The sequence below is a fragment of the Scomber scombrus genome, chromosome 22 (genome assembly GCF_963691925.1).
Source record: "Scomber scombrus chromosome 22, fScoSco1.1, whole genome shotgun sequence".
Taxonomy (NCBI): Eukaryota; Metazoa; Chordata; class Actinopteri; order Scombriformes; family Scombridae; genus Scomber; species Scomber scombrus.
The window spans coordinates 1,712,362-1,740,158 of record NC_084991.1 but is presented as its reverse complement, the minus strand read 5'-3'; the positions used below and the strand labels follow the sequence as shown (position 1 = coordinate 1,740,158).

Genomic DNA, 27,797 nt, shown 5'->3' with positions numbered 1-27,797 from the left:
ATTCAGAACACAATCTAAATACTGTCTGAAGAAAGAAATCCTGCCCTACAGTTACTGATTTCATCTCAAACTCACCCTCAATCACAAAGTGAGCTACTTTCTACAAAGTGTAATTTTTAGCTTCTGCTTGCTGTTAGTAGTGTATATAATAGCATTTTAAACGTTCTGATTGGATGTTTCTTACCCAATGCTCTTTAAGTGTATACACAGGCTTACAAGAGCAGAATAAAGCAGAATAAAGATCTAGCTCTTACAAGAACCAGATATTTATTGAAGTGGTTGCTCATCCAAGCTTGGAAAGCGCTCTAACTCTTTCTTATCCAACCTTATCTATGCAGAAAATGACAGCTTCCCCTTGGCCACTCAATAGAATTTATAGAGCACTTGAAGCCCTGAACACTTGTGCAGAAAGTGGGGGTTGACTTTTGGCTCGGGAGTTTTTGAGAGCACCCCATTTAAATGTAAGGGGATGGTAATAATAAACAGTACCTGTCCATAGAGAGCTGGGCGACTAAGGTGACATCAGTGTTGTCAGAGCTGGGTTCATATTCGTAGTGGAGGAAGTAGAGGTGTGTTCTATGGACGGTGAATCGCTCTCGACGAAACTCGTAGCATGGGTCATCTTCATCCAGCTCGGACAGGGTCTTCTGGAGCTGCAGACAGAGGAGGACACCGACAGTGAGATATTATAGCTTCATGGATTACAAAGTTAACCCCTGAAAATGTGGCTGCAAGCAGTTTGTGAAGTGCTGTTGACATACTGTATGAAAAACTGCATTCTATTAGAAATAAGCTCTTAATGAAATATGAAGACAAATGGCTTGAAAATATTTTGGTAAAGACAAAATTTAGGAAATATATGCACATCAAACATAAGTTTGCTCCTGAACCATAAGTTACATCTTGGTTATCTAGAAGCCAAAGATCTTCAGTTGCCCAGTTGAGAGCTGATATTCTTCCACTTCCACTTGAAGTTGGTCAATTCAAAAAACATCCAGGAGGAAAACAGATTGTGTGAGCTATGTGATCTTGGTGAAGTGTAAAATGAGACCCACTTTCTTTAGTACTGTCCACATTATTATGATGATTTAAGAGAGTTAATGTTCCAACAAATGGTTCGACTGAATCCTGAAATATTTAGATTCAGTTCTGATGAGCAGAAAATGGAAAGTTTACTTAATTGTGATGTATTTAAACTGCAGGTTTTATGTCAAATGCCTTTAAAAGAAGGCAAGATGGACTGTTCAATCAATACTTTGTCTGATTATTGTTTTATCATATTTCTATTAATTATCTATGCTGGATAATGTTGATCTGATTATGGAGGAAGCTTCAGTTACCTTATTTCAGTCTTTAAACTTGTTGGTCTTCGTGGTTATTATTTGAAAAGGTGTACAACTTTAACCCTGGCATGTCTGAATTTGTGATGTCTTGTAAGTTCATGTGGGCTGGGCATATTCATTCACCTTAATACAAATCCCAATCAATCAATCACTCAATCAAACTGTGCAATGATCACAATATGACTAAAGCAGATTATTTGTCACTTCATATATTACCCACTTTACCAGAGTAACTACGTTGGATTCATCAAACCAATGTCATCTTACACCATTAAGGTTTAAAGTCTCCAACATATGCACTGTTGATGCAAACTGCCGTAGAATAAGATTTGTATGTAATGTCACACGCCCATTTGGCATGTTGCAACTTCAAATCTGTACCTTTGTGTTCTTATTTATTCATGATACATTATTATTAGATTCTGAATGACCGCAAGCAGCCGCATCTCTTGTCGCATTTAAATGGACGGGTAAAATTCTTCCTCCTTCTGTAGCAGCAGTGTGAAGTGTGTGTTCTAACTTTAAAACAGTGAGCTACTACAAATGGCTGCAATACATTAAAAAGAGACGGAGCACATTGTTTTCTAGTCCTACAACAGTGGTTTGTACATTATGCCACCAAACAAAAGCACTGTCTAAAAATCTGAAAATCTGGAAATCTGGAGTGTCATCACATCTCCAACCACCAGAAATTCAAAGACAGCTACCCTGCAAAGAGTCCATGTAGGGAAAGTTGACAAGCTCAATCAGAGTTAATGACCCAGTAATCAATTTTCACAAAAGCTGATGCTCAAAATAAGGCTGCTACTGAAGCATTATTTTGTGTAAGTCACCTTTTGGCTAAACACAATACGCTATTTACAGATGATGATTTATTCAAGATAGCAATGACCATCAACAACTTTGAAAACAAAGACCATCGGCAATGGTGACTAGAAGGATCGAGTCACTGTCAGAAGACATGATCGATAAGTGTTAAAGGACTTGTTTCACTACAGTTCTATGAATCGCTGGATGTAAGGGACACTGCTTATGTTTGTCAGAGTGGCTTCCACAACAAAGGAGGACTTCACTATTTCCCACTTAAAAGGAGAGAAGACAGAGACCTATGTCTTGTAAGCAGTGCTGTCAAAGTACAGCATCAATTTGTTGACTTGCTGCTAACAAGGAACAAGGAGCATGAAGAAGTGTTAGAAGATATGTGGCCACTGGACGTGGGGTTTCTGACAGACCTAACAGGAAAACTGAATGCAATCAACAAGCTCCTCAGACACTTGCCCCACATCAAGTGCGATGAATGAGTCAAAGGCCAACCTCAGTGTTTGGACCACACATTTAAATAATGGGAGGTTGACACACTTTCCCAACCTGAAGAAAATGTCAAAAGCCAGCAAAGACAAGGATGCTTTTCACCCTGAGCAGCTCTATGCTCACCTGGACAAAGTGGCAACAGCAACAGGGTTAAATCAACATTTTGGTGAGTTAGACATCATGGGAGATATTTTTTGAATTTGTCTCAAATCCATTCCTGCTCATTGATATAGAACATGTAGCAGCCAAATTGAAGTTGACATGGTTGATTTGCAAAAATGACACAGAGCTGAACACCAGATCAAGGGACAGTGACAACGTTTCCTCTCCTCATGGCATGTGCACTAAGACCTATTTTGGAGTGCCTATTTCGGATCCACTTTGTGAAATGTTGTTTATACACATGCAAATAATCAAAGTACAGGAACCGCCTCACGACAGACTCCACATACACTGTCTCAGACTGGCTGTCTGTAGCTAGGAGCCAAACTACAAAGCACTAACAAACAGTATTCAGTCGCAGCCATCAGACTGACTTGAGTAAGTAACAAGACTGCAACAGTTTTGCCTTCTAATGGCACTGTGAAAAGTGATGCTGCATAAGATGATACATAGAATTCCACTTAGCTTAATTGCACTGACTGAGAATTTAGTCTGCAAATATTACAGTTGTACTTCCTAAAATGATAGTGATCAATGTATTAACTTGCATGAAGCATAACAGTTAACAATGGCACTTATCTACTACCTGCACATGTGTCTACCATGAACAACATCATTTCCTCATTCAAATGGACAATAGTCCACATGCATTGATTTTTTTGTGTTGGAATGAAATTAAGCAATAACACTTACAATTGAAGGCATGTTGTATTGTTAAAATTCTTAAAGGAAGACAGCTTTGGTCAGGTTGATATGCTAGTTACAGTGTTTTCTTACTTGCATCCATTTGAACGATAGACCAAAGCACTTCATGTAATCAAATACAAATAGCCTTAATAAAAGGCCTCAACTTGTACACTCAAGTACAATCTGGGCCGTTTTTTTCTCTCAACGCTTCAATAGGTAGATTTTGCCTTTCACCGAGGCTGAGGTCTCGGATCTTGGGCTATAAAAGGTTGGTGACCACTGTCCTACAACATGTCAGCATATCAACAATTTGTTACTATCAGTTGCTGGTGGAAATATTCAGAATTAAATGTGGAGCATACATGGACAATAAAATGATGGTGGTTAATAAGACTGGGACTCTTTTTTTCTATAATCCAACTGCAGATGTGTTATTCATGAGCAGAGAGCATTGAAACAGAAAGCAGAGGGCTTTACCATCAGTCAGAAACTGAAATTCCATCTCTGCATCTCTGGTCTTGATGCTATTAATACCTTTAATACAGTCTCTTTTCTGATGGTGAAAGTGCATTACTGTAATACACATTTGAAATGTTTGAGCTCATATATACAGTACGGCTGTGGCTCAGGAGGTAAAGTGGTTGTCCACCAGTTGGAATATTGTTGGTTTGATTCCCGGCTCCTCCAGTTCACATGTCGATGTGTCCTTTGGCAAGATACTTAACCTCAAATTACTCCTGATGGCTGCGCCAACGGTGTGTGAATGTGTGTGAATGGCTATCCTCCAACTGATGAGCAGGTTGGTACCCTGTGTGGTACCTCCTGTCATCAGTGTATGAATGTGTGTGAATGGATGAATGTGACATGTAATGTAAAAGTGCTGTGGGTGGTCAGAGAGACTAGAAAAGTTAACAGTGATCTTTTGTGTCAAAGTCCCTTGCTATGAATTTTTATAGCTCTATTTATTTATTCATTTGTTATCTGACCTTTATTTTACCAGGCAAGACATTAATAAGGGTTTCTTATTTACAATGACGGCCTGCCAAGTGCCAGAAGACAAGCATCACACTACTCCTGACTATGTGACACAGCCACTAGATGTCATTGTTAGGAAAACGTTCATCTAATTTTAGCATTTGAATGAATGACTTGTGCTGTGATTTCTCTTGGGAGGACAGTCTCATCCATATATGTGATATATCTTTCCATTGGTTATGATGGAGCAGTACGCGTTCAGTTTTGAGGGCTTTCCTGTGTCTCAGTCTGGTCAGTGCAAAACAAAGACTCAAGCTTCTAATCCTACATAAGTCAGTATAGCACGCTGTTACAATTTAATGCAAATGAAATACATTTTCCCCAATTCATTTTCTTGTCAATTTGATAAAATGAAACAAACAGTGATACAGGATTTGTCTGAGCACAAAACTGCATCTCACTGCTCAGTTGTGGATACACAAAAGTTACGTGACACATCTGTCCAGGTATGAATGGATGTCAACATTCTGCCCTTAGGTCTATCTAACTTGATTTTAATTCAAGTGAGGATTTGCTCAGCACACTAGAATCAATGAAGCTCAACAAAGCACAATGGTTTTGCTTTGGGGAATAGTGGATAGAAAGGTTGAGTGGCTGTCAGCAGGACTTGCTGTGTGGCATCGCTCTGCTTTGAACAGAGTGATTAGTGGAGCTGCAGTCAGTGGCTGGGCTGCAGTGACACTGTGGCACTAAAGGAGCCCGCTCTGCAGTGTGCTGGTGGAGCTGATCCCTCAGTGACTTCATTAGTCTAATCATCACTTTAATGGGATTTAAATCGCTGCTCAAACTCTGAAAAATTGAGTGAGCAAACTATTTCCTGAGTTAAGGACACATTAGAATTGACTGTTGGCAAAAAAAAAAAAAGTCTGGCACACCATGATGGAAAATTATAATGTGATTAACTGACCACAGAGCTGACACTTACATAATTCTACAGCCTGTGCAGGCTGGTCCTATAAAAACCAACTCCTGACCAGTGGTAACTTTCAGCAGAAGGTGTGAACCACCAACTGTCTCAATGATAAAACAACAATGAAAATCTATGTGCTAGACATTTACAAAAGTGTGTCCAAGCCTCAGTCAGATTCAAATGTACTGATCATACGTGTCTCAACAGCTAAAAGCTTTTATTCCCTTTTTTCAAATGGCCACATTTGAGGGAAGGGTGACAAGCCTCTTCATCTCCATCATGTGGAGCAGGGATGCCACCTGAAATCCTGTACTGACTAGGGTTCAGTTCTAAATGAGTAAAAAAAAGGTCAGGTCTTCTGTGCAGAGCAGACTGAGAGGCAGCACAGTGGAAAACAAAAGAAGGTGTTAGTGTAATTAATGGACTACGCAGACTACAGTCTTACCTCCCTGTCTTTCTCCCTGAGACAGTACAAACATGAACCTCTTTTATACAAGCAGAACGTAAACTTGCAGAAAAGTGGCATCTTCAGCTGGTCTCCCAGCAGTCACCTTCTGGTCCATATCAAGCAGCAACTACTACAGCTTGAAGCTTAAGCAACGGCTGAAGTACCTTAAATATCACTGACCACCACTAGATGCTGGCTCCAACTGATTCCCATTCAAAGAGCCTCAACTTCTTTCTAAAAACACAAAGTCAGTGTTTTTAAGCAAGTCATTATAGTGTAGTTTCTAAATTCAGGCCCTCCAATAAGTGTGTTGGTTTTAGAAATTAATATAATTGAAGACTTATAGCAGGGGTGTAAAACTAATTTTAGTTCAGGGACCACATACAACCCATTTGATCTCAAGTGGGCCAGACCAGTAAAACCACTGCATAATAACCTACAAATAATTTAAATTATATAAAGTATACATTTATTATAATAAACCATCTATTTACTGTGATATTTCATTTTGCACAGAAGCTGCTGAGTGACTACATTTTGCACAATGTTTAGTATATGAATGGTATATATGACCACAGTATGTATTCATGGTCAGAATCAAAAACTTCTGAAGCAGCAGAAAAAATGTTCATTTTCATACTTGCAAAGTGATCCAGTGGGCCAGGTTGGACCCCTTGGTAGGCCGGTTTTATGTATATATCTTATGTTTGACACCCCTGACTTATAGTAACTTTTATGTCCGCTGAGTAGGCTTTGATTTAAAGCTGTGATTGACAGTTGGCTCATCTGTTGCTCTCCCCGGCTTCAGGACTCACACTGAATTGGACTACTGTACTATCACAATATTTCAGCTAATGTTAGCCCAAGTGTGTATCCCAGTAAATTATTATTATTAGTTTGGGTCTTAGGTAGCGGGCGTGTCCTGGCTCCAAATGGAGAACATGTCACCGACCAGAAACTGCAATGTTGGGCTTCAAACCAGCTCACTTTATATGTAGTGTATGTTCCATATTCACCTGCAGTGTGGTTTGAGCTTGTTGGAAAAACAAACAAACAAACAAACAAAAAAGAAAAAAAAAAGGAAATCAAATCCAAACAAATAAAAACCAAACTCCCATACTCCCCCTGCAGTGATAGACGTAGTGATTGAGAGATATTCTGCCAATAAATGGAGCTATTGGGACTGTTATTTTCTGCCTGTATTTTCAATTGAGCAATACTGTATTTTTTTTTGCAATGGTTAAGGTGATAAATATGTGACTGATGGATGTGAGGCTTCCTAAGAGGTATAGGGAAGGGGAAAGTGTAATGCTGTGACCCGAGATTTGGGAAATGGTAGTTATTATGTTGTTCCAGAAAATGTGGGTTGGTTTGCAAGGCCAGACTGAGTGAACGTAGTGTAATAGTAAAGTCTGTGGTGCATTGGGGACATATGCCAGTGTCTGTGGAACCCATTAAGTGCACCACTGCACCTGGTGCACTTAATGGGTTTTGCTAATCAACACTGCAACACTTCTTTTCTTTAAATTATAAGAAGTAACACCTGGTTGACCCAATCTGATTTTAATTGGTCAAAGTTTGAATTAACAAGATGTTTTTCTTGCAATAGACTCATAGAAGAGTCCTTTAAGTTTTGAAAGCTATTATTTGAAGTCTTTTTGCTGATGGATTAATTCCTGGACGTTCCAGGCTATAAATTTAATCAGTGACATTGACTTTTTTTTTTACATGAGTAATGAAAATGAATATTCCACTAATACATGCAGAGGGTATTCAGGGTTTCTTCTGCAGTGTGGACGGGAATTACAAGATCTCTGCAGGCAGTGAAGTAAACCAGCAATGTCAGAAACATTAGTGAGCTGCTGCCTGATATTTATAAGTGATGTTTTTATGACTGATGTTATAAATGTATAGTTACAGACACATCCAGTACCTAGGCTGTTCCATGATGTTTACTATACTGCTGAGTGGTTTTTGGTGCATCACACCGAGTCGTCATCATCAGTCCATGGCTGAATGTCAGGATAATAACCAATCCCCTCCGTCCCCATCGTGTAAAAGAGTGTGGTCTGTTTTTCCAGTCTGCTCTCTGCTCTCCTCTCATCCCTCTCCTCTGTCTGCCTTCCTGCTCCAGCATATGTCATTTTGCCTGCGCACGGGTGCGTTACACAACAAGCCCGTCATGCTTCTCTATTCCAGCCTTGCAAACTGTTGGCTAGTTGGTTTGTTTACAACACACCGAGCTGACCAAGTGTTTCCACCAGAATCAGATTCTATTTGTGGTGGTAGCTGACAGGGGGGGGGGGGGTAATGATTTCAGCATCTAATTATAAAATACTGCAGTAAAAGAAAAAAATTGAAACTTTCTTGTTTCTTGTTTCTAGAAACCCTTACATACTGTCCAGGTCAAAGTTGACCCGTTTTGACATTTGACAGCTGTAAAAAAAACAAACCCATATGTCTTTTTTTTAACTGTGAAATTTGATTTTTCCTAAAGTGGCCCCAAAAATGAACAAAATGAAAATATTTTAAATGTTCTACTTTTGTATAGGTGCTACAAGTGAAAGTGAAATGAATAGTTAATAGTTTTAATAAGATAGTAGTTATGAGGATTTCTTTTTATGATGTAGCAGTGAAGACTGATGGCTCTAATGGTTATACAATAAACCCCACAGTTCATTTTCACTTTACATAAAATACATTTCCATCATTATTGCTATGTTATATTTTCATGTCTTAGGTAAAATAGGACATGATATTGTGTGATAGGAGATGTTTAGTGGTGTAAAAGCTAAAAAATACACTCTCTCTGCTCTCTGACACATTAATAAAGGTTTAATCACATTTATTGATCAGTCAGATCCACTATTGATGCTTTCTAAACAGATGTGTGGTTCAAAATTTGGTATAGACACTTTATATGAGAGGATTCTTAGACCGGGTCAGAATTGACCCAGAAGTACTGCGAGGGTGTAGAATATGAACAGTATGTAAGGGTTAAACAACCTTTGTTTCTGAGTTTATAAGGTGCATTTAGAAGCAGCATGAAGTCTTTACAGTGTATGGTTACCGCTTTGCAAGGCGATGTAGACGTACAATCAACTGTTCAGTGTATCTATCCAGGGTGTTATATGAATGCGTGACTGAGATCACATCCACCAAAATATGGATACATTTCAAATCACGTTTTTTCCTCTCAGTTTTGGCCTTTCACAGTAAATACAAACTATACCACAAACAAGATTATATTCATGCATACTGTATGAAGAGTCCATTACTTCAGTCCACAGTGACTGCTGTTAAAGTGTAAATTCATCAATTTTTGTCTATTCCACAAGATCTTAAAAGTAGTTTGGCTTGTTGCTTTCTCCATGATTGTAAAACACTGATAAAATGCAAAAATACATCATTAAAACTTCAGGTTATGAGTATTATAGTTGCTGTAGTGGAAAGGGACAATACATGGACTCTATAGTAGACTCCATTGTGTCTTTATTCTCTTGCAGGCAGAGTTTGATGGACAGAATGGATTAACAGGGTCCATGGTTCACCTCATTAACTCCTCTCTTCAACATTTTCCCCCACCGAGATGAAAATGAAGCATCATGTCCCAGCTGACAGAGGAGGCCCCATCAGACAGACGCTGGTTATAACTTGACTGTGCCTCACAATGTGGAGTCTGCATTACCTCCAGTACCCCAGGCTAATTATTACAGTTGTTTGTTTAGTTCCTCACATACTCTGCCAGGAGGAGAATGGCAGCAGTGCAATCAGCAACGATTCAATACATACATTGAGAACACACTGCATACAAAAAAAAATAATCACAGAACTGAACACCAGCAGCTTTTCTTGCATATCACCGATTGTATCTGAGAAATTCACATATTCCATCAGTTCAGTTCAGTCCATCACAGCTGCTGCACTACATTGTTTACAACTGCAGTCCAATAGGACACCACTTTATTTCACTAAGAGGTTTGTACCTACATTTTCACTGTTGTGGTCGGCCTCGCTGGGGCAGCCGAACAGCTCTCGTCGCAGCAGGTTGCCGTCGTACTCCAGAAAGGTTAGATAGAGATTACGGAAAAACTCCACATGCTTGTTCTTCACTCGCAGCTTCTTGGGCGAGTTCCAGTGGATGACCTGGTCAGAAGAACCACAGAGAGCAGAGCAGGGAGAAGGTTATCTGCTTACTGTTGACATTGTAATGTTCAGAACATTTGATTGTAATGCATAGACATGTACAAATTAGGGCTGGGCAATATTACAATATTATATCGATATCGTTAATACAAGACTAAATATCGTCTTAGAGTCTGGGTATTGTAATATCGTGATATGACATAAGTGTTCTTCCTGGTTTTTACAGCTGAATTACAGTAAGTTGACATTATTGAACTTAACAGACTGTTGTAGCTGTTCTATTATTTGCGTTTACCCACTTAGTCATTATATCCACATTACTGATGATTATTTATCAAAAATCTCATTGTGTTAATATTTTGTTAAGGCATTGATAGTCATGTTTACAATACCGCTGCAATATCGATATCGAGATATGTCTTTTGTCCATATCGCACAGCCCTAGTACAAAGATGTATTGCCCAAAATCATGAAGCACCTGTCCTGGGATTTAATTTGTTGTCATTTTTACAGTCAAAGATTTGAACACCTACTCATTCAAGGGGTTTTTTAAGATAAAATTATGACATAACACATATGGAATGTAGTAAACAAAAAAGTGTTGAGCAAACCACAATATCTATAGTACCAGCCATTCACTCCATTCATGTTCCATTCACAAAACACAATCTTTCTTTAGCGGGTTTATGTTCGCAGCTGTTTAAGTTGTGGAGGCTGGGAGATCTCATAGGATGACACAATAATGGCCAATTAAGTGCGAAGAAAAAGGTACACGCTAATGATGTTCCTATTTGCAATGTTTGTACGACAAAATTACAAAAACAAGAGAAAGAAGATGTTTTATTCAGACAGGTAACATAACACAAAGGAACCAGCTCAAAGGGAATCCTAGACACATCATAGTGCTGTCACCCAACAGAAATGGAAAAATGTACCAGATAGTTTTGTGAGTTGTTAAATAAGGGTCTCTGGCAAAAGTAGCCTTGGTTCATTTATGTTTACAATATAAGCCAATAAAGTCACCACCACAAACACAGTTACTTCTTCACTGTACATCAGCCTTGAACCATGGAAACTATGTACCTCTGTCTCGCGTGATTGACAAAAATAAAGTGTTATAAAGTGTTGTTTTTAGAAATTAAACTGACACACTTTCATAGGAAAGTGTGAATATATATATATAGCGAGTGTCTGACATTTTTCTTCTCTTCTGTCAGGACCCAGTGTATGAGAGAGCCTGTCCCGTCACCTCATGTATCTCGTTGCGCATGCACCAAGCCATTCTAGAGGTAGTCCAAGCCAAGCGCCTCACTGGGTCTTCTTGATGCCCGGCCGTCACCAGACCTCCCAGAATACTCCAACCACTATGTTCTGACCCTGGTTGCTGTGTAGTACCTCAGGTACACCGAAGCGGCAAACCATCTTGCTGACCTGGCGTTTGGCGGTGGAGGCTGCACTCTGGTAAGGAACTGAATATGCTTCAAACCAAGACCCATGTTTCTGGCATTGGTGTCCATGATTAACGGTCACCAGTGGTGTGGATAGGACGGCACAGGAGCCTCATCGACTGACCGGAGCCTTGTCAAGACGGTAGCTCAGTCCTCACTCCATTCAAATATTTGGTTTTTCTGGGTCAGCTAGTGTAGCAGGCAGGCAATGCCCTTGATGAACCACTAGTAGTAGGAGGCCAGGGCAAGGAAGCTTTGCAGCTGTCCTACATTGTGGGGGTCAGGCCAGTCCCTCACAACTCTGCTGCATTGACGATGTGACCCAAGAATGACATCTCCTGCTAGAACAGGTGACATTTCTTGGGATGAAGACACAGACCAGCCTTCAATGTGTCAGTGTATCCACATTTTCCAATTGGCACTGTAGATTCCAGTGTCTTTGGAGCTTCACCCATACCAAAATTGGCAGTGAGGATATCTCAGCCTCTGTGCCATTCTCTTTCAAATCTCTCTTTAGCAAGTCAAACTAGTTTTGGCGGTGAAGAGTGCTGGACAGTGTTTTTAAGGGGTTGATCAACCCTTAAAAACACTTGAACACCTCCTGCTTCTCAAGTGTCTTCAAACCAGACAATAAAGTCAGAATGTCTCCTGATGCATGTGTAAGTGGGGAAAACATATCGAGTTCATATAAGTTTGACCCAAGCCATGTAATATAATGTAACTATATTTAATGTGTGCCCATTTAAAACCAAACACCGGAAATACTATCTGGCCATTTACCATATTTATTGTAGTTGTTAAGCATTTCAGAATCTCTAAAATGTATCGAACTACATACAGGTCGTACATAAGGGTGTGATAAGATCTCCTACAACCAACTGCATCAAGAGGAAGTCAAGAATGAATGACATCACTGTTTAATGACAGGATGGATAAGGTGCTCACTTGACTTCTTTATTATTGTTGTTCTTTTAGACACAGTTTTGTCCTTGATTTTTTTCAGGTTCAGCTTCCATTATAAATAATGTTTGAAATTTTTATTCATCACATCTATAGGTGTAATATCAACATGTACAGATTATAACAAGAATCCAACCTGCTTCAATACATTAACATACCTTCAGCTACAGACGTCATTCAAGCTTTAAATTAGTTAGTACACTTCAATCCGTTGAACTTCAATTATCTTCCAACTCCCACTTCACCTTCTTTCAGTGGTTACACCTCACGTCACTTCATCTTCTTTCAGAACCTACACTGACTTCTATCACAGACTGTTGCATCATGCCCATCTGAAATATTTGACTACAGCATTGAGGATCATCCGTTTACAACCATTTTAATGTTAGTATTTTTTTATTGATGCATTTGAAAGGCATACTGATTTATGCTTGGAGCAATTATATCAAATGAGCCATGACACTGACAAAACCATTTAAAAAGCACCTCCAGGCATTATTGAACATAATTGGCAGTAGAGCTTTGAGGTGTACTAAATGTGTTTGTCAGGAAGCCTAATTACTATTTGTTTAGATGCAGTTCTTTGCTGGATAAAAAGGCAGACATTGGAAGAATCAGATGAATCTGATCTGATGAATGGACACAAAGCTTCTTTGAATTTCATACAAATATGTTGTGTGTATACATGCTATGTTGTTGTCCTCCCACTGTGAGCTGCTAACACAATCAGATAGCTCTGATATAGATGCCTGGAAAAGACAGGATGCCTTTTCAAGGTTACCAAGACATCCATAAAATCCTTTTAGTGTGCCGAAAAATAGGACCAAATGTGTGTCACTGAGAGTGTGGGGCTGGCTCGGACGGACTTCCTGCTCGGAGACTCATGATTAATGCAGGTCAGGTCTTGTATGTCTGAAGTGACTGAGTGTATGCACAGTGGAGACAGCGGGGTCTCACCTTGAGGTCTGACACGTCTTTGTAGCACTTCTCAGAGCGGGTGTGGTCGGACAGCTGGACGTTCCAGAAGCAGGGCAGCTGGTGAACCAGGAATGGGTTCTGTTTGATCACAGCATTGAAGATATCCTGCACACAGACACACACACACACTGAGCCATATGCTTTGCCTTATGTTTCATCATCTAAAGACCTGCACCACACAGTCTATTCTGACCCTGCTGCCTGTTTATTTGATGGCCACACAAAACTGTCTGTTAATGTGTTTAAAACTGCATATACTATTTGATCAAACATACTTACACACATATATATGAAAGTGCTGTACAGTATATTATACTGGTTATTATTATTATTCTATTCATGTTACAATTATACATCAACGAAGCTCAGTACAGGGGTGATGCGTTTCTCACATACTTGACTGTGTTATTTGTTTGCACCTGGAGGATTATAATGCATGTTCCACAATATCACTGAGATCTATGATTGTGCATGATGTCAATAAACATAATATAAACATAACAGCCAGCATGTCCATGTGGGCCCCATAAGGGTTCAATTTGGGCTGCAATATGGGTCCCAAGTGGGTTTGTCTGCAGTTTGGGTTTTAGGTGGGGTTTGGGCTGGGTGAGTTTCACATGTGGGGCCCATGTTACTAAAACAATATGGGGCCCTGTTTTTAATTTGTCCTGTTTATGCCCATGTCCGCTTAGCCCACTTACATCCCTTATGGGGCTCATACAGTCAGCCCATGTGGGCTTCACATGTGGGGCCCATGTTACTGAAACCATGTGGGACCTGCAAAATTTGCCCAGTTCAAGCCCATGCCCACTCAGTACCCATGTAGCCCTCATTTAACCCATGTGGGGCCCACATGGACATGCTGGCTGGGAGTGGCAGCCTTTGGCTAGTTAAGCAAATTAATATCAATCAATGTGGTGATAAAAAAAATGGGATATTGCCATAGATCAACTGCTTTAATTATTTGTAACATCACCAATGATGGTCCAATACAACCACAGATATAAAAGGAACATATGCAGATTACAAGCTCTTTTATGTGTCTCCAAACTTCTGGCTGATCTTACTTCACATCCTGATATACTTATATACCAGTTATGGATGTAACTGCATGTTGCAGATGAATGGTGTACATTTCTGAGGATGTGCACAGCAACTGAGCAGCCATCACGCACGTATGAACAAACAGTTAAAAGCAGGTGTAGCAGTGAATCATTTCTGCAGACTGCAGATGGTGGTCATACATCAACCGGGAAGAAATAATGCACTTCAGTATTAAAGCAGCCAATATAAGAGAAGAACAGAGCAAATCATTTAAAAAAAAGTTTGTGTAAAATGAAAACTCAACGGAGATCAGTGATGACAAATGTGGAGCTGTTTAGAAGGGGAGAGGGAAGGGCTAAGGCGTCACTGAAAGGGCTAAACTAGTTAGGAATGTAATTTAAAAAAACTAAAATAAAAGTTTAAAAAAGCAACAGCTTTGGTGTTTGAACCCTTGTTCTTGCTTGTTTTTAACTATGTGTGTCACCAGCATGTCATGTGTTTCCCTTGTAGGACAAGTTAGGCTATCCAGAAATCACTTTACATGTCAGTCAAACTCAAGAACTTTTTGTCTTTATGTTTAGAATTTTTCAACACAGCACAAATGTCCGTACATGCATGGATAGAGAAGACTGTTAGGGTTCCAGGGATATAAAGAACCATGGTCTTTTTAAAACATATTTATTTTTGGACTAACAGTAAACAGGAATGGAACCAGGGACGCTGCCTTTATCTGGCATGCACAGTAACCACTGCACTACCAAGACGCTCCACAAAGAACCATGTTGATGGCATATTCTGAGTCTCAGTGATGTTAGCAAAAAAAACTAAATACAGCAACTCCACTTTCACTGATTTGATTGCGATTGTTCTTTATCAGAAAGTTGTAAGCTCTTGCACATGATAAAGTCTTAGTGGACGGTGCATAAGATCATTAATCCTTGACTTAAAAGACAAACCAAAGAGTCCAGCACACTTGAACTCACTTTATTAACAGAACATTTTGATCCTCAGATGTTCATCAGACAGGTTTTCTGTAGAGTTTTCTCTCATGAAGTTCTGAGGACTGAAATGTGCCAACAAAGTGAATCAGCCTATTTCAGATGTTTTCAGACATTAGCTACTTAAAACCCAGTCTCCCCTTTTATTTCGCTGTAATTAGCTGTAAGGTTGGAAATATCATCTAATTCCACACTGTCTGACAGTATCATGTTGTGTATCCCCTTGTTCCAGGTCCAACTGAAATATTCAAAATAGCACCCGGCTGTACTCTAAACCAGCTGGAAATATACAGGATGATATATCTGATAGATTTGAAAACTGGGATTTTCACTAAAGTTTCAAATCAGGTTGTGTTGGTTTGAATGGTGCTAGTGGGGAGAAATATCACCCAGGTGACAGCATCACTTTAAAAACCATGCTACTGTGAAGCATTGGATCCAGATGTTACTGCTTTGGAGCCACTTTAACAGTCCCGACTCTTCTTCAGTCTTGTTAGTGTACTGTGCGTCTCCAGATGTTCAGGCTTTTATTCCTAATGTATGTGTAATCACACTCATAAAGCTGGAGGCTTCACGTGGCTTCTGAAGAAACCTACTTCGGTTACATCTGAGAGTCTTCTTGACTTTGGGATCATTGTGGGTTCACAAGACAACAGACCCAGTGACAGATTCCAGCCTCCTAATGGGAGACATAAAAACTCTATAGCCACATAATGAATGCTGCAATAAAGAGGGCTGACAGTCCATCGGAGAAGCTCATACAGCAGAAGGCAGATGGAATGCTGAAACGATTTCCAAAGCCCCGTTTATTTTCCAAACTGCATACCTAGCGGGACTTTACTTAATGAAGGTTTAATTAAAATCTCATAAACGTACCTTTCATCTAGATGAGCTCTGAATAGCTCCAAGATAATGGAGAGATCCTTCGCCAAGGTCTCAGTGTATGCCCTTACAATGTTAGATATGGAACACAGCACAGGGTAAGATAACACCTATTCATGACCTTCAGTATATTTATACAGCCACAGGCCTGAAAGCTCAAGGAGAAGGAAGAAGGTGACATTTCTGATACTGCACCTTTTGAAAAATGTTGCATCCAGCAATCTTTGAAACAAAACCGAAAATCTGACAAGTGTGCTTGCTGCTCTAGGGTTGGGGTTGAACAGGATTATATGTTGTGTGGCCCAGTTTTTAGGACCATTTAGTCCCTTGCTCCATTTAGTCCAGCATTGCCATGGCATGTGTGAAAAAGCACGAGACAGAAATGTTCCGCTTCATGTGTGAATGTAGCTTGATTTGATTCTTAGAGCTTAAAACAAAAAGGATAAAGGGGTAGGACTAAACATGTTGCTTACTTCATCCTACACCCTTTCAAACATTGAATGGTTGTTATTTTAATTTTTAAGTGACAACGTGTGTTTACATCTGTGTGTTACCTGGTCTGCCAGAGAGGTGGACAGCATGCTCATTAGTTCCCTCTCTGCAGTCAACCTCCACATCTGCTCCCATCTCAGCTTCCGTAGCCGATCCAGGAGAAGCAAAATCACCCCTGCGAAGCGCACGCGCAAACACACACACACACACACACACACACACACACACACACACACACACACACACACACACACACACACACACACACACACACACACACACACACACACACACACACACACACACACACACACACACACACACACACACACACACACACACGAGTGAGATATGGTAGCTTAAGAAACAGAGAGATTAGTATCTTGCTGCCTGGTAAAGGTGATAAAGTCCCATCATGAGGCTCTGAATCACAGCCTTGTGTTTTCTGAGATAAAGCCGTAGACTTTGAGCTTAGCGACAGACTGTCACTGGATGTAGAAAACATGTTAAAATCCTCCTGGAAACTCAAACCACTCTTCTTTTTTCTTTCTTTGTTAACTTTTGTCACCAAACAACCAAACAACAACTTCTCAGACCCCCTTTGCTAATAAAAGAAATCTTCCTGGCTGCTACGAACAAAAAAAAAAAAAAAAAAATCAAGCAGCCAATTTTCAGAGGGAGAGACATGGTGAGTAATTTTTCCCGATCGGAACAAACAAACCATCTTTCACATCCCGCTGTGCTCCATCTGTTGCCACGGCCACCGCCACAAAACCGACCAACCGCAGCTGAACCGGAGGCTTTGTGTCAAATTGGTGTTCTGTATAAATGCAACACGTGCTTTTCTATTTGTGAAATGTGCTGTACAGTCACACTGGCAGGAAGTTTAATAGCAAGACACACAACCTTTTACAATACAAGCTGGTTCAGGTGAGTTTTACACCGCTGCCACTGAAATGCTGTGAAATTCACAGAGCTGCTTCAGCCGGCCATGCTGTTTGTTTTGGGTTATAGTCAATAGAAAGATTATCCTGCTGCTCCAAACAACACACAGGGAGAGAGAGAGCTATATGTCTCCTGAAGGAAAAACCTGCTGGATTTGATGGAGGTAAAAAAAAAAAAAAAAAAAAAAAAGTATAGGCAAGGGAAAATAACAACAAGGTGTAATGGAATCCAATCAATTCTACTATCAGCAGCTGTGAGGGGCTGTGTGAAATTACACCCCACGCCCTTTTGAAAATGTTTTTTTCATGCAACTTTTAACAAGCCTTGTGGACGCCTCGCATATTTCATCAACGCCTCTGCAAATTCACTGCTTTCTTGCAGGGGAGGAAACAGCCTCACGGCTCACTCTGCGTTTTCACTGTGAGGCTTTGAAATGTGGAGATTTAAGTTGTGGTAAGTAATAATAATAATAAAAAAGCAGAAAATGTTCAAAATGTTTTTCTATAGCAGAATTCATTTGGTTTGAAACATACTTATTACATTCCATACATCTATTAGCTTTAACTGAATTATTTTATATTGCATTATTGATGTCCAGTAGACTGTGACATAATACATAATAACTAGTTAACCCTTACATACTGTTATTTTAACATCTGAGAGCTGTAAAACACCGTATACACATTTCTGCTAGCTGGACTTTTCCTAATGTGACCCCAAATATACAAAAATGGTAATAAAAAGTATATTTTTCTAACATTTTTGTGGGGCTGATAAACATTTTTATATATGAAAATTTCCAAATTTGACCTGTATTCATAACAAAATTCAAAATCAGCATCCAAACCTGTACCTGTATCACCTGGACCATAAAATAGTGATTTTTCTATAAATAAGATAATTGATGAATGTGAATTGGTATAGAGAATACTTATCAGTCAGAATATGAACAGTATGTGAGGGTTAAGCTAATTAATATCAATCAGTGTGCTGATGGAAAAAAAGGAATATTGCCATAGAGCAGCACAATGGTCCAATATAAGCAGAGATATATAAAGAAGAGCTTCAGTAACTCTATATACAAACAGTGTGTCTCACTGATATCATTTAACAGTCTATCTTACTTATAAACATATTACTAACTCCTCTGTCATATACTTTTATTGCAGCTAGTATAAAATAAATGAATGTACTTAAGGTTCAGTCACATTATATTTCTGTTCAGTGAAGTTTCTCTACACTCCAGCCTGAAAGGGAAATGATGTCACTATCAGATGCAGCTAATAAATACATATTGATCATAGTAATCACAAACTCTGCTGTTTTATACTGTACTAAATGTTTTATACTGCACTAAAAATGGTGATGAAACCTGCGGGTAAATATGTAATAACTTCTCCATTTTCAAACACAGTGCAGCAAAGTTTTGTACTGGTCCAACAAACACATCTGTCCAGTTAAAGTGGAACAAAGCTGAACTCTGACCTACAAATGGGCTCAAACTGAAAATGCATGCTTAACATTGGCTGAGCTTCAATACATGTTGACAGCAGTGTAATGTGAGCAGAACTTTAACAGTTTTGCGCTCGCAGGAAATGATGGAACACATGTGATGACACATATCAATCAAACTGTGATTTTAGAACGCGGCTGTCATTTCACCCTCAACTTGATTTTTATACTTATTTTGTTTTTCAGATGTACTTACAGCTACCCTTTCCCCACCCACACATAGGCCCTGAAAAACTGCCTTTCAAATGAGTAATTTCTGTATACATTAAATATTCATGACTAAATAATGTTAATGTGTTAAACATCTAATAATATTTATAAAGAGTTTAACACTAAAACTCCATCAGGACTGTGTGGGTGTGGTTTGATAAGATCTGATTGACAGCAGCTTGGCAACATCACCAGATCAAATGCTCAGTCCTGATTGGTGCACAGAAATATGTGACGGCAGCATTTTCCAGTGAGAAGAATTCCGACGAAAAAACACAAATCTGTCATCTGAATGAACCGAACTGCTCTAACGTGATTATTTTGTCTTTATTTACAGCCTCATCACTCACAGTGGAAAGCTGATTGAGAAAGCAGGTTTTCGGAGCGGCTGTGAGCTCCACCACTCCATTTGTACATTGAATTGTGGGTCTATGGTGTCCACCAACAGCAAAATGCATACTGACTTTTTTGGCGATAATGATTAATTTAGCCTGTTTTCCAGTGATAACACACTACATCCTGAAAAGCTGCTCATATACAGTGTGGTATAGAACTGGGACACTCACCAGTGTTGAAGCCTCTTCCCAGAGCAGGCCAGGGCCGATGGTTCTTCCACAGGTTCCCCAGGTACCAGTCACTCTGATTCTCCACCAGACCCAGAACCTGCTGACCTGAATAAAGCACAAGTTCTATTGTTCACACAGCTTTCCTTTAATTAATTCCACTTCTATCTTCTCATATATTATGTCCTGAGGCATCTGGCTGCAGTAATATGTTGGTTGTAAAACAAACAAAATTGAAATTTTCTTTGAATATTTAAATATTGCATCTCATCATACAGGGTTATTTCATGATGAATAATTGAAATATTCTTCTTTTGGTGTACACACTTCTCTCCACATGGCTTGTCTAATCTTACATCAGCTTGTGATGTTACTTTCCAATGCTTTCAAACACACCAAGGGCAAAGGTGTTGACTTGTGTGCTCAAATCAAATGTGAGCAACTGCAGAAAATAAAGTGGTGTATCTCAGTTGGTTTCATCAGAGTCTGTCCTGTCAGCTGTGAGAGAGAGAAGCATCCCAGAGGTGATGAGAACAGAAAGTCAGCAAACTTACAACTCATGTTACTGTTAGGAGAAACAATTGCTGTTTCTTACATTCTCAGCTAAAGGCTCACATTCAATTCAGTAGATTCAGACATTGAGAATGTGCTACATTTGATTGCAGTATAATATGCATTTTCACAGCACATAACAGAAATACTGTCACTTCTGCTTTAATGTATTTTCAATCATTGTTCAGCTACCGTCAAATAGTTTTTTGTGGCTTAAAGATTTGACTTTAGCATCACTAACAGTGATATACAGAGTTACATATACAGAGGCACAGCATGTCCATGTGGGCCCCACATGGACTAAATGGGTACTGAGTGGGAATGGGCTTGAACTGGACACATTTTGCATGGGCTCCACTTGTGAAGCCCATGTGGGCTGACTGTATGGTCCCCATAAGGGATGTAAGTGGGCTAAGTGGGCATGGACATAAACAAGGCAAATTTTATGGGCCCCATATTTCAGAAACATTGGCCCCACATGTGAAGCCCATGTGGGCTGGCTAGATGGGCCCCATTTAAGGTCCATTCTGATCCCACTTAGACCCCACCTGGGCAAACATATGAGGCCTACATGGGTCTCAACCAGTTGGGCCCCACCTGAAACCCAGTCAGAACCCACTTGAAGCTCATATGGGCAAACACAGGTGGGACCAACATGGAAACTGCAGAAGTTGAAGAAATGATTAAAAATAATGTGTGAATACCAATGTTAGTGTAAACATCATATGACTGTTGTACTGATGAGTGTTGTGATTATATACAGTTAATTATACAGGTGAATAGGAAGTGTTGAGTTAGCATCAAGAGCAAATTAAAACAAGAGCAGATCAAAAGACATGATGACATTTCAAAATCAATGTTGGGAAAAGTTACTTTTAAAAGTAACTAGATACATTACAGCATTACCTTCTGAGAACAGTAACTGGTTAGACTACTTTAGTGTTACTTTGTGATTCCTCTTGTTGTTTTAGTCCAGACCTTTAAATATAATAACTGTACCATCATCACACAGTCAAGTCTGGATCATCATCTGTTAATCTTTACACTAACAGCAGGAATGACACACACAATGTCCACACAAAACTTACATGTTACTGTAATGTTCTTGTTCTTATTTCCTCCCACTAATTAAAAATAATGCAAATATTTACACAAAGTGAATGCTGTCCCTTCTGCTATCTTGCTCGCCGAGCTGCCGTACACACGTGCAGTGATATAACCGTAGCAGGTAGCGAGGTGACTGCCTGCCAAAAAAGTAGTAACTGTGCGATTTTGTGGCCGATTTTCTTTTCTTGTGGCAAAAAGGTAACTACAGGAATAGTTGGTTAAAAATAATAATTACCCTTTTGAAACAACTGAGTACTGAGTAAATTGCAGACTTAAAACGTTAGGTTACTCGTTACATCAAAAACGTAATCAACTCCTCTAACGCGTTACTTAGTAACATGTTACACTGGTCAAAATACAATCACATTCTTAGAAAAACAGAGAAACTGTCTGCTATAAAGCCCTCGCTCTCTCTGCAGTCAATGATAAAGTCCAATAATGTATGGACTATACAATAATCACATTTTTGTATAACGGCTTTAAAACCTTGATGTAAACTCAATAAGAACACCATTTGTTGCAGTTGCTTTTATCCTGAGATAAAGAGATAATTGACTCATGATCTGCAGATAACTGGCTGTTCTTAACTTCTCTACACTTTGGACTGTGTGCTGACAGAAACAGAGGTAGTAGAGGATCAGCGGCAGACACTTCAGGGTCAACTAGTTCAACACAGAGCCAGCAGAAACATAATCCCTTCATAAAGTAGGCTTTTTTCTGAGTCTGTGACAAAGTGGGGGAGAACTTTAAAGGAGCAGTGTGTAGGATTTAGTGGCATCTAGTGGTGGACTTGCAGATTGCAACCAACTGGACACTCCTTCCTCCTCCCCTCCCAAGTGTGAGCCAGCGGTGCACTTTGACTAGATGCTTTGAAAGTTTTATGTAAAGCACTTTGAATTGCCTTGTTGCTGAAATGCGCTATATAAATAAACTTGTCTTGCCTACGGTGGCCAGGAGGCTCAGTGGAAGAGGTCCCACTCCCTATGTAGATATAAAGAGCTCATTCTAAGCTAACACAAACACAATGATTCTTATTTACAGGTGATTCTACACTAATTAAAACACACTTAAGTAGATGCCACTTAATTCTACATGCTGCACCTTTACCTGCCACCTCAGAAATGGCACTCCGCTGATATAACAAAAGGTGCAAATTGAATTAAATGCTCAGCTCATATGAATGTAGAGTTTTTGAGCCACTAGACAAAAGATATAAATAGGACAGGAAAGGAGGCGAATGAAATAAAGAGGAGAGAAGCCACAAGACGAAGGGACGGGAGGGGAAAGGATGTACGCAGGGCTTCAGGGGGTGAGATTATGGAAGGCAAGCTGGGCAGAGATAAAGGTCGAGGAGATAGGCATTAGGGAGGAGATAGGAGCCCAGAGAGCAGGCATGGGTGTAGCGGTGGCAGCTTTAATGAAAGCTGTAAGGAAGATTAATGAGAGCTTATTGGAGCAGGCAGCAGAGAGCAGGCTGCCCCTTTAGAAAGGCTGCAAAACAAAGAACATCAAGGTGATGACTGGAGCTCAAAACAAAACACTACTCTGCTGCTTTCACTGAACAGGTGATTCTTCTTCAGTGTGGCTTCATCAAAAACTTCCTGTTGGTTTAAATCTCATTATCATCAGTGATGGGAAGACAGTTTTACTGCAGTTTTATCCTTTTTATATTCTTCTTCATATTTTTATGAAGGTTAATCATTTTAGATTGCAATTAAGTCATTAACTTGTGTGATTAATTATAGTTAATGACATTTTAATCGTGCTGGAATACCATGAGAAGAACATATCATTATTGCATTTCATTCAAATTGAATGTATTCAGAATCACATGCACCCTCTGCTTTATGGTGGTGTCATTCATCTATCAGTGACCCTGCAGCTGCAACACCTGCAGTTTGTTATTGCCAGTTTAACATTACACATATACACATTAAGTTATTTTTTTTATCTTTAAATATGGATTTATTGATCCTTTTGGCCTCTGGGAGGCAGTGGAACAAAACACATAATGGCAAAGGAAGAGTGGAAAGGACACTGGCGCTGTTTTTTCAACATTTTTAAATCTGAGTTGAACAGTCTACAATAGTATAAAACGTCAACTATACTATTGTCATTACTTGACAGTAACCTTTTAGGACATTTTTTGGATGTTTGACTATTTTCGTAGGGATTGTGTGGACTCTGGCTGTCTACCTAACTGCTGTGTTTTTGACAATCCATGGCAGAGACTCCTCCTCCTCCCCTGGACTAAACTCAGCACCATGGATAATCGGGCCTTCTTTTCTGCTGCCCCTCGTCTTTGGAATGCCCTTCCTGACCATCTGAAGGCACCTCAGACTGCTGAGAGTTTTGAAGGAAGACTTGGGACATTTCATTTTATCACAACCTTTGTCTTTTGATTATTGTTTTATAATGTTTTGTAGCACTATTACACTACTACAGCATTATCATTATTATTATTAAACTAATCTGACTCATGGTCAGCAAACAGTTGCCTATTGACACACACAGCAGACACAGGGCAACATTAGCATTCATTTGGAGTCATGTTTGTGTTAACCTGATGAATGTAAGTCCAATATTCACTTCACTCTGTTTTAGTCTCCACCAATTCCTGACAAAAATACATCTCTTTAGCTACTAAATGTTCCATTAGTCGCGTTTCCATTAAAGAAGTTTTAGGTAAAATTTAGGAGGTGGGAACGTTACAGGAACGTCCTCTCACTCGGTCCTCTCAGCTGTTGTGTCTCCACTACAGAGTAGGACCTTGATAGGACCCACCGGACTCTGGAGGTGATCTAATCATACTGCAACAGTTTCCATCGTAGCATATTTGTTCTACAACAGTTTTGACCGTGACATCACCAAGGCGACACATATATACCCAATCAGCACCGAGTCAACCTCAAGCCCCACCCAGGACATTTTCAGGGCCGCACAGAGTACAAACCCTGAGGCAGGGATTCATTTTTGCGACTGTAAAAGTTCCCTATAATGTCTATCAGCTAGTCTCTAACTGTGTCCCTCTGCTGTTTGGTGTTGTTCAGGTAGTGTACAGTGGAGCCTTTCTCCATTTACTTCTTTAGTATGTCACATCTATAACAATGTAGTGAAATCTCAGAATCCAGCTATTAATGTGACTGTGAGGCAGGTTTTAAACGTGTTAGACTAATGTTTGAATCTTACAATAATGTTCTAAATGTTTGAATCTTACAATAATGTTCTAAATGTATTCATGCATCTCAAACTGAGAAAGAGGCTGTGCACATTTATGCACACAACACAGCAGCGGTAACTTGATTAACACTGGATCCTTTAGGATCTGATGGTAGCTCATGTTCTGTGTTCTGCTGCTCATCTACAGAGGTCACACACATCACGTCTGACTAAAGATTTTGACATTGATATCCTTCAATATCAATTCAATATTATTCAAGCCTCACAAGATTAAAGATTTTGAAGAGACAGAGGAAGAGGAAGGGGCGAGTGTGTGCAGTTAACACCGACTCTGAAGAACGGTAGTAACACCACCCTGATTAGTGCTGGTCCTTATGAATTAGACTGGTTTTGCAAAGAAGCTTATTTGCATAGAAATGGGCTAATTTTGTGCGGAACATATGAATATTACCTAATTTCCATACATGTTAATGGAACAGGCACCCAGATGTTATTTGCTTGGCAGCACAGTTTGCAGTGCATTTCACCTTTTGTGGGTGCTTTGTAGATTACATGTCATATTTTTGTCTCATTTGCATCATCCTTTTCAAGATTTGGCCCATAGTTGTTTGATACATTCTCAATATGAAAATATTGATGGCTGCAGTTTTAAATGTTCACATTTCCTACCATTCTTAATGGCATTCTTTATGTTTGAGACCAACAGAATGAAAAGGGGAGCATGATTGATGTGATTTTAATAAAATAACATCTTGTCCCTTTTAAATTACCCAGAAGCATCAACACATTAAACTCAACAAGCCTACGATCGACTGAATTTAAACATTCACGATGAGAAAAAGTGATGTGCAGCTGACCGTGATGCTTCCACCAGCAGCTTTTTCAAAAACAGTCAAATACTGGGTTTCAAAGTCAGGCGAGCTTTGACAGGCAAGGAAAACCAAACTAAATCAATACAGCTCTACCCTGTTTGAACAAAAAAAAAAGGGCTCTGTTTTAAAATAATATATCAAAGAAAATATATCATAAAACAGATTCTTCACACTATATATTCAAAACACTCAGCTGTCAGCCACAGCTCCTGAATCAGCTTTTTAATCTTCAAAACAGATTAATCCACATTCTACTGTTTAGCTGCTATTGATCTTGCAATTTACCGACTGGCTTTCTGGCTTGTGAGCCCCTGACAGATTAAAGCCAATATGTGCTATTTAGTTATTTATTACAGCCAGGGTGGGACATAGTGGTATGTATGTGTGTCCCACAGCACACCTTGCCATCCACAATCTACTTCTTAGCAGCAGGCGGAGGGGAGAGTGAGCGGTTCTTAAATTAGCTGTGGAGAGGTATCAGGAGATCAGTGGGAGTTTTTACTGCTGAGTCAGTGGAGCTGATACAAGTAAAGATGAATGCCAAGGTCAGCGGGTCTAACATCCACTCCTCACTCCTCACTCCTCCTCCTCATCCTCCTCATCCTACTCAGCACTGGTGAACACCTTTATTTACAGATACATCCAACAAAATCAAATCTCATTATTATATATAGCAAATATATATAATAAAAAAGAGAACACTTTTGGTCAGCAGAAGGTTGTTTTTTCCCCCCGAGGTACACTATAAGAAATGAAACTTGGATGTTGTTTGCATTACACAGCTGTTTTATGGTGAAAACTACTGAATGCAGTTTTTACTATCAAAACAAGAAGGTTTTATTGTGTTTATACAATAGAGCAGGTATTCAATTCAAATTCATTGAAGTCCAATTAGTGAAAATGCCCTCAAGTGAAGGTCCAGAACATCATGATGTCTGAGTTATTTTTCAGTAGCTTGAAGTAGCGTTGTAGTTCCATCAGCATCTGTGTCTAGTGCCTAGATTGTAAATAATCAAATACATAAAACAAGAATAAAAAAAGAATAAGATAATTTTTTTTGTCTTATATCAAATAAAGATGGCATTATAAAATAAAGTGTATTACAGAAAGCTTTTGATTGTGCTTTTCTTAAATTAAGTGCTTAGTAAGCTTCGGTCTACCTATTAGTGACCTCTGCAATATTGTAAGCTTTCAGTAATAAATCATTCTGCTCATTTGAAGCTATGTAGTAAAGTCATTTTTAATTTATGGCAGGCATTGGACCAAAGTAATTGGCAACTATTTTGATAATATTGCTAACCCTAGAACTAACCCTAGATGTCATTTGCAAGCAAAAATACCAAACTTTACTTATTTACAGCTTCTTGAATATGAAACTTTGCTGCTTTTCTGTTTTGATATTGCAAAATTCAGCATCTTTGGGTTTTTGACTGATTTCAAATATTCTATCTAAATGTCTCAGCGAGCATTGGGAAAATCTTATGGCCACTTTTTAATGTAGTCTCACAATTTGTAGACATTTGTTTGAGAAATCGATCAATCATGCAGGAGTAATTTATATTGAAAACGACAGCCAGCACTCCTTGTTCTTATAAACAGATTTTAATTAGTACTTTGTTTTCTTCCAATTTTGTGGATATTGATTGTCGTGCAAAGGAGAGAAATGGAGGAAACAGTCTTGAGAATCTGTTATTGCACACAATGGAGCAGAGCCGACAGAACCCCCCCTGAGGATGCTGGCGTCATAATTGAGAGAGAGGATGTACTGAACGATCTTAGAGATGTGGCAAATGTGTGTTCAGTCCTGCTTGGCCTGATCTAGAGTCGGATGGCAACAGGTTTTCTATGCAATCGATGAAACTTTGAACCTTGGTTTTGGTTCAGTGGACTATTAAACATCTTTGGACTCTTCATTGGTCCAAACAAGCAACTTCAACAGTTGTGACATTTTTTTCCAGTTTTGAGCATTTGCCCATTTTGAGACACAGCAAACTGAACATGTAAAAGTAACT

The 27,797-nt window shown here is 39.4% G+C and overlaps 2 protein-coding genes across 2 annotated transcripts in view; both read right to left on the bottom strand.

Moving 5' to 3' along the window:
* Positions 1-20,145, bottom strand: part of LOC134004191 (xylosyl- and glucuronyltransferase LARGE1) — a 34,836-nt gene extending 14,691 nt beyond the window's left edge. Inside the window, exons 1-5 of the mRNA XM_062443377.1 lie at positions 20,078-20,145; positions 16,907-17,019; positions 13,408-13,533; positions 9,887-10,042; positions 490-653 (exon numbers count right to left, since the gene is read on the bottom strand). Of these exons, the coding sequence (XP_062299361.1) occupies positions 490-653; positions 9,887-10,042; positions 13,408-13,533; positions 16,907-16,969 (509 nt within the window). The 5' untranslated portion in view covers positions 16,970-17,019; positions 20,078-20,145. The remainder of the gene's footprint in view (positions 1-489; positions 654-9,886; positions 10,043-13,407; positions 13,534-16,906; positions 17,020-20,077) is intronic.
* LOC134004795 (xylosyl- and glucuronyltransferase LARGE1-like) overlaps positions 19,011-27,797 on the bottom strand; it is a 110,175-nt gene continuing 101,388 nt past the window's right edge. The window contains exons 8-9 of the mRNA XM_062444190.1: positions 20,078-20,182; positions 19,011-19,036 (exon numbers count right to left, since the gene is read on the bottom strand). Coding sequence (XP_062300174.1) covers positions 19,011-19,036; positions 20,078-20,182 — 131 coding nt within the window. The remainder of the gene's footprint in view (positions 19,037-20,077; positions 20,183-27,797) is intronic.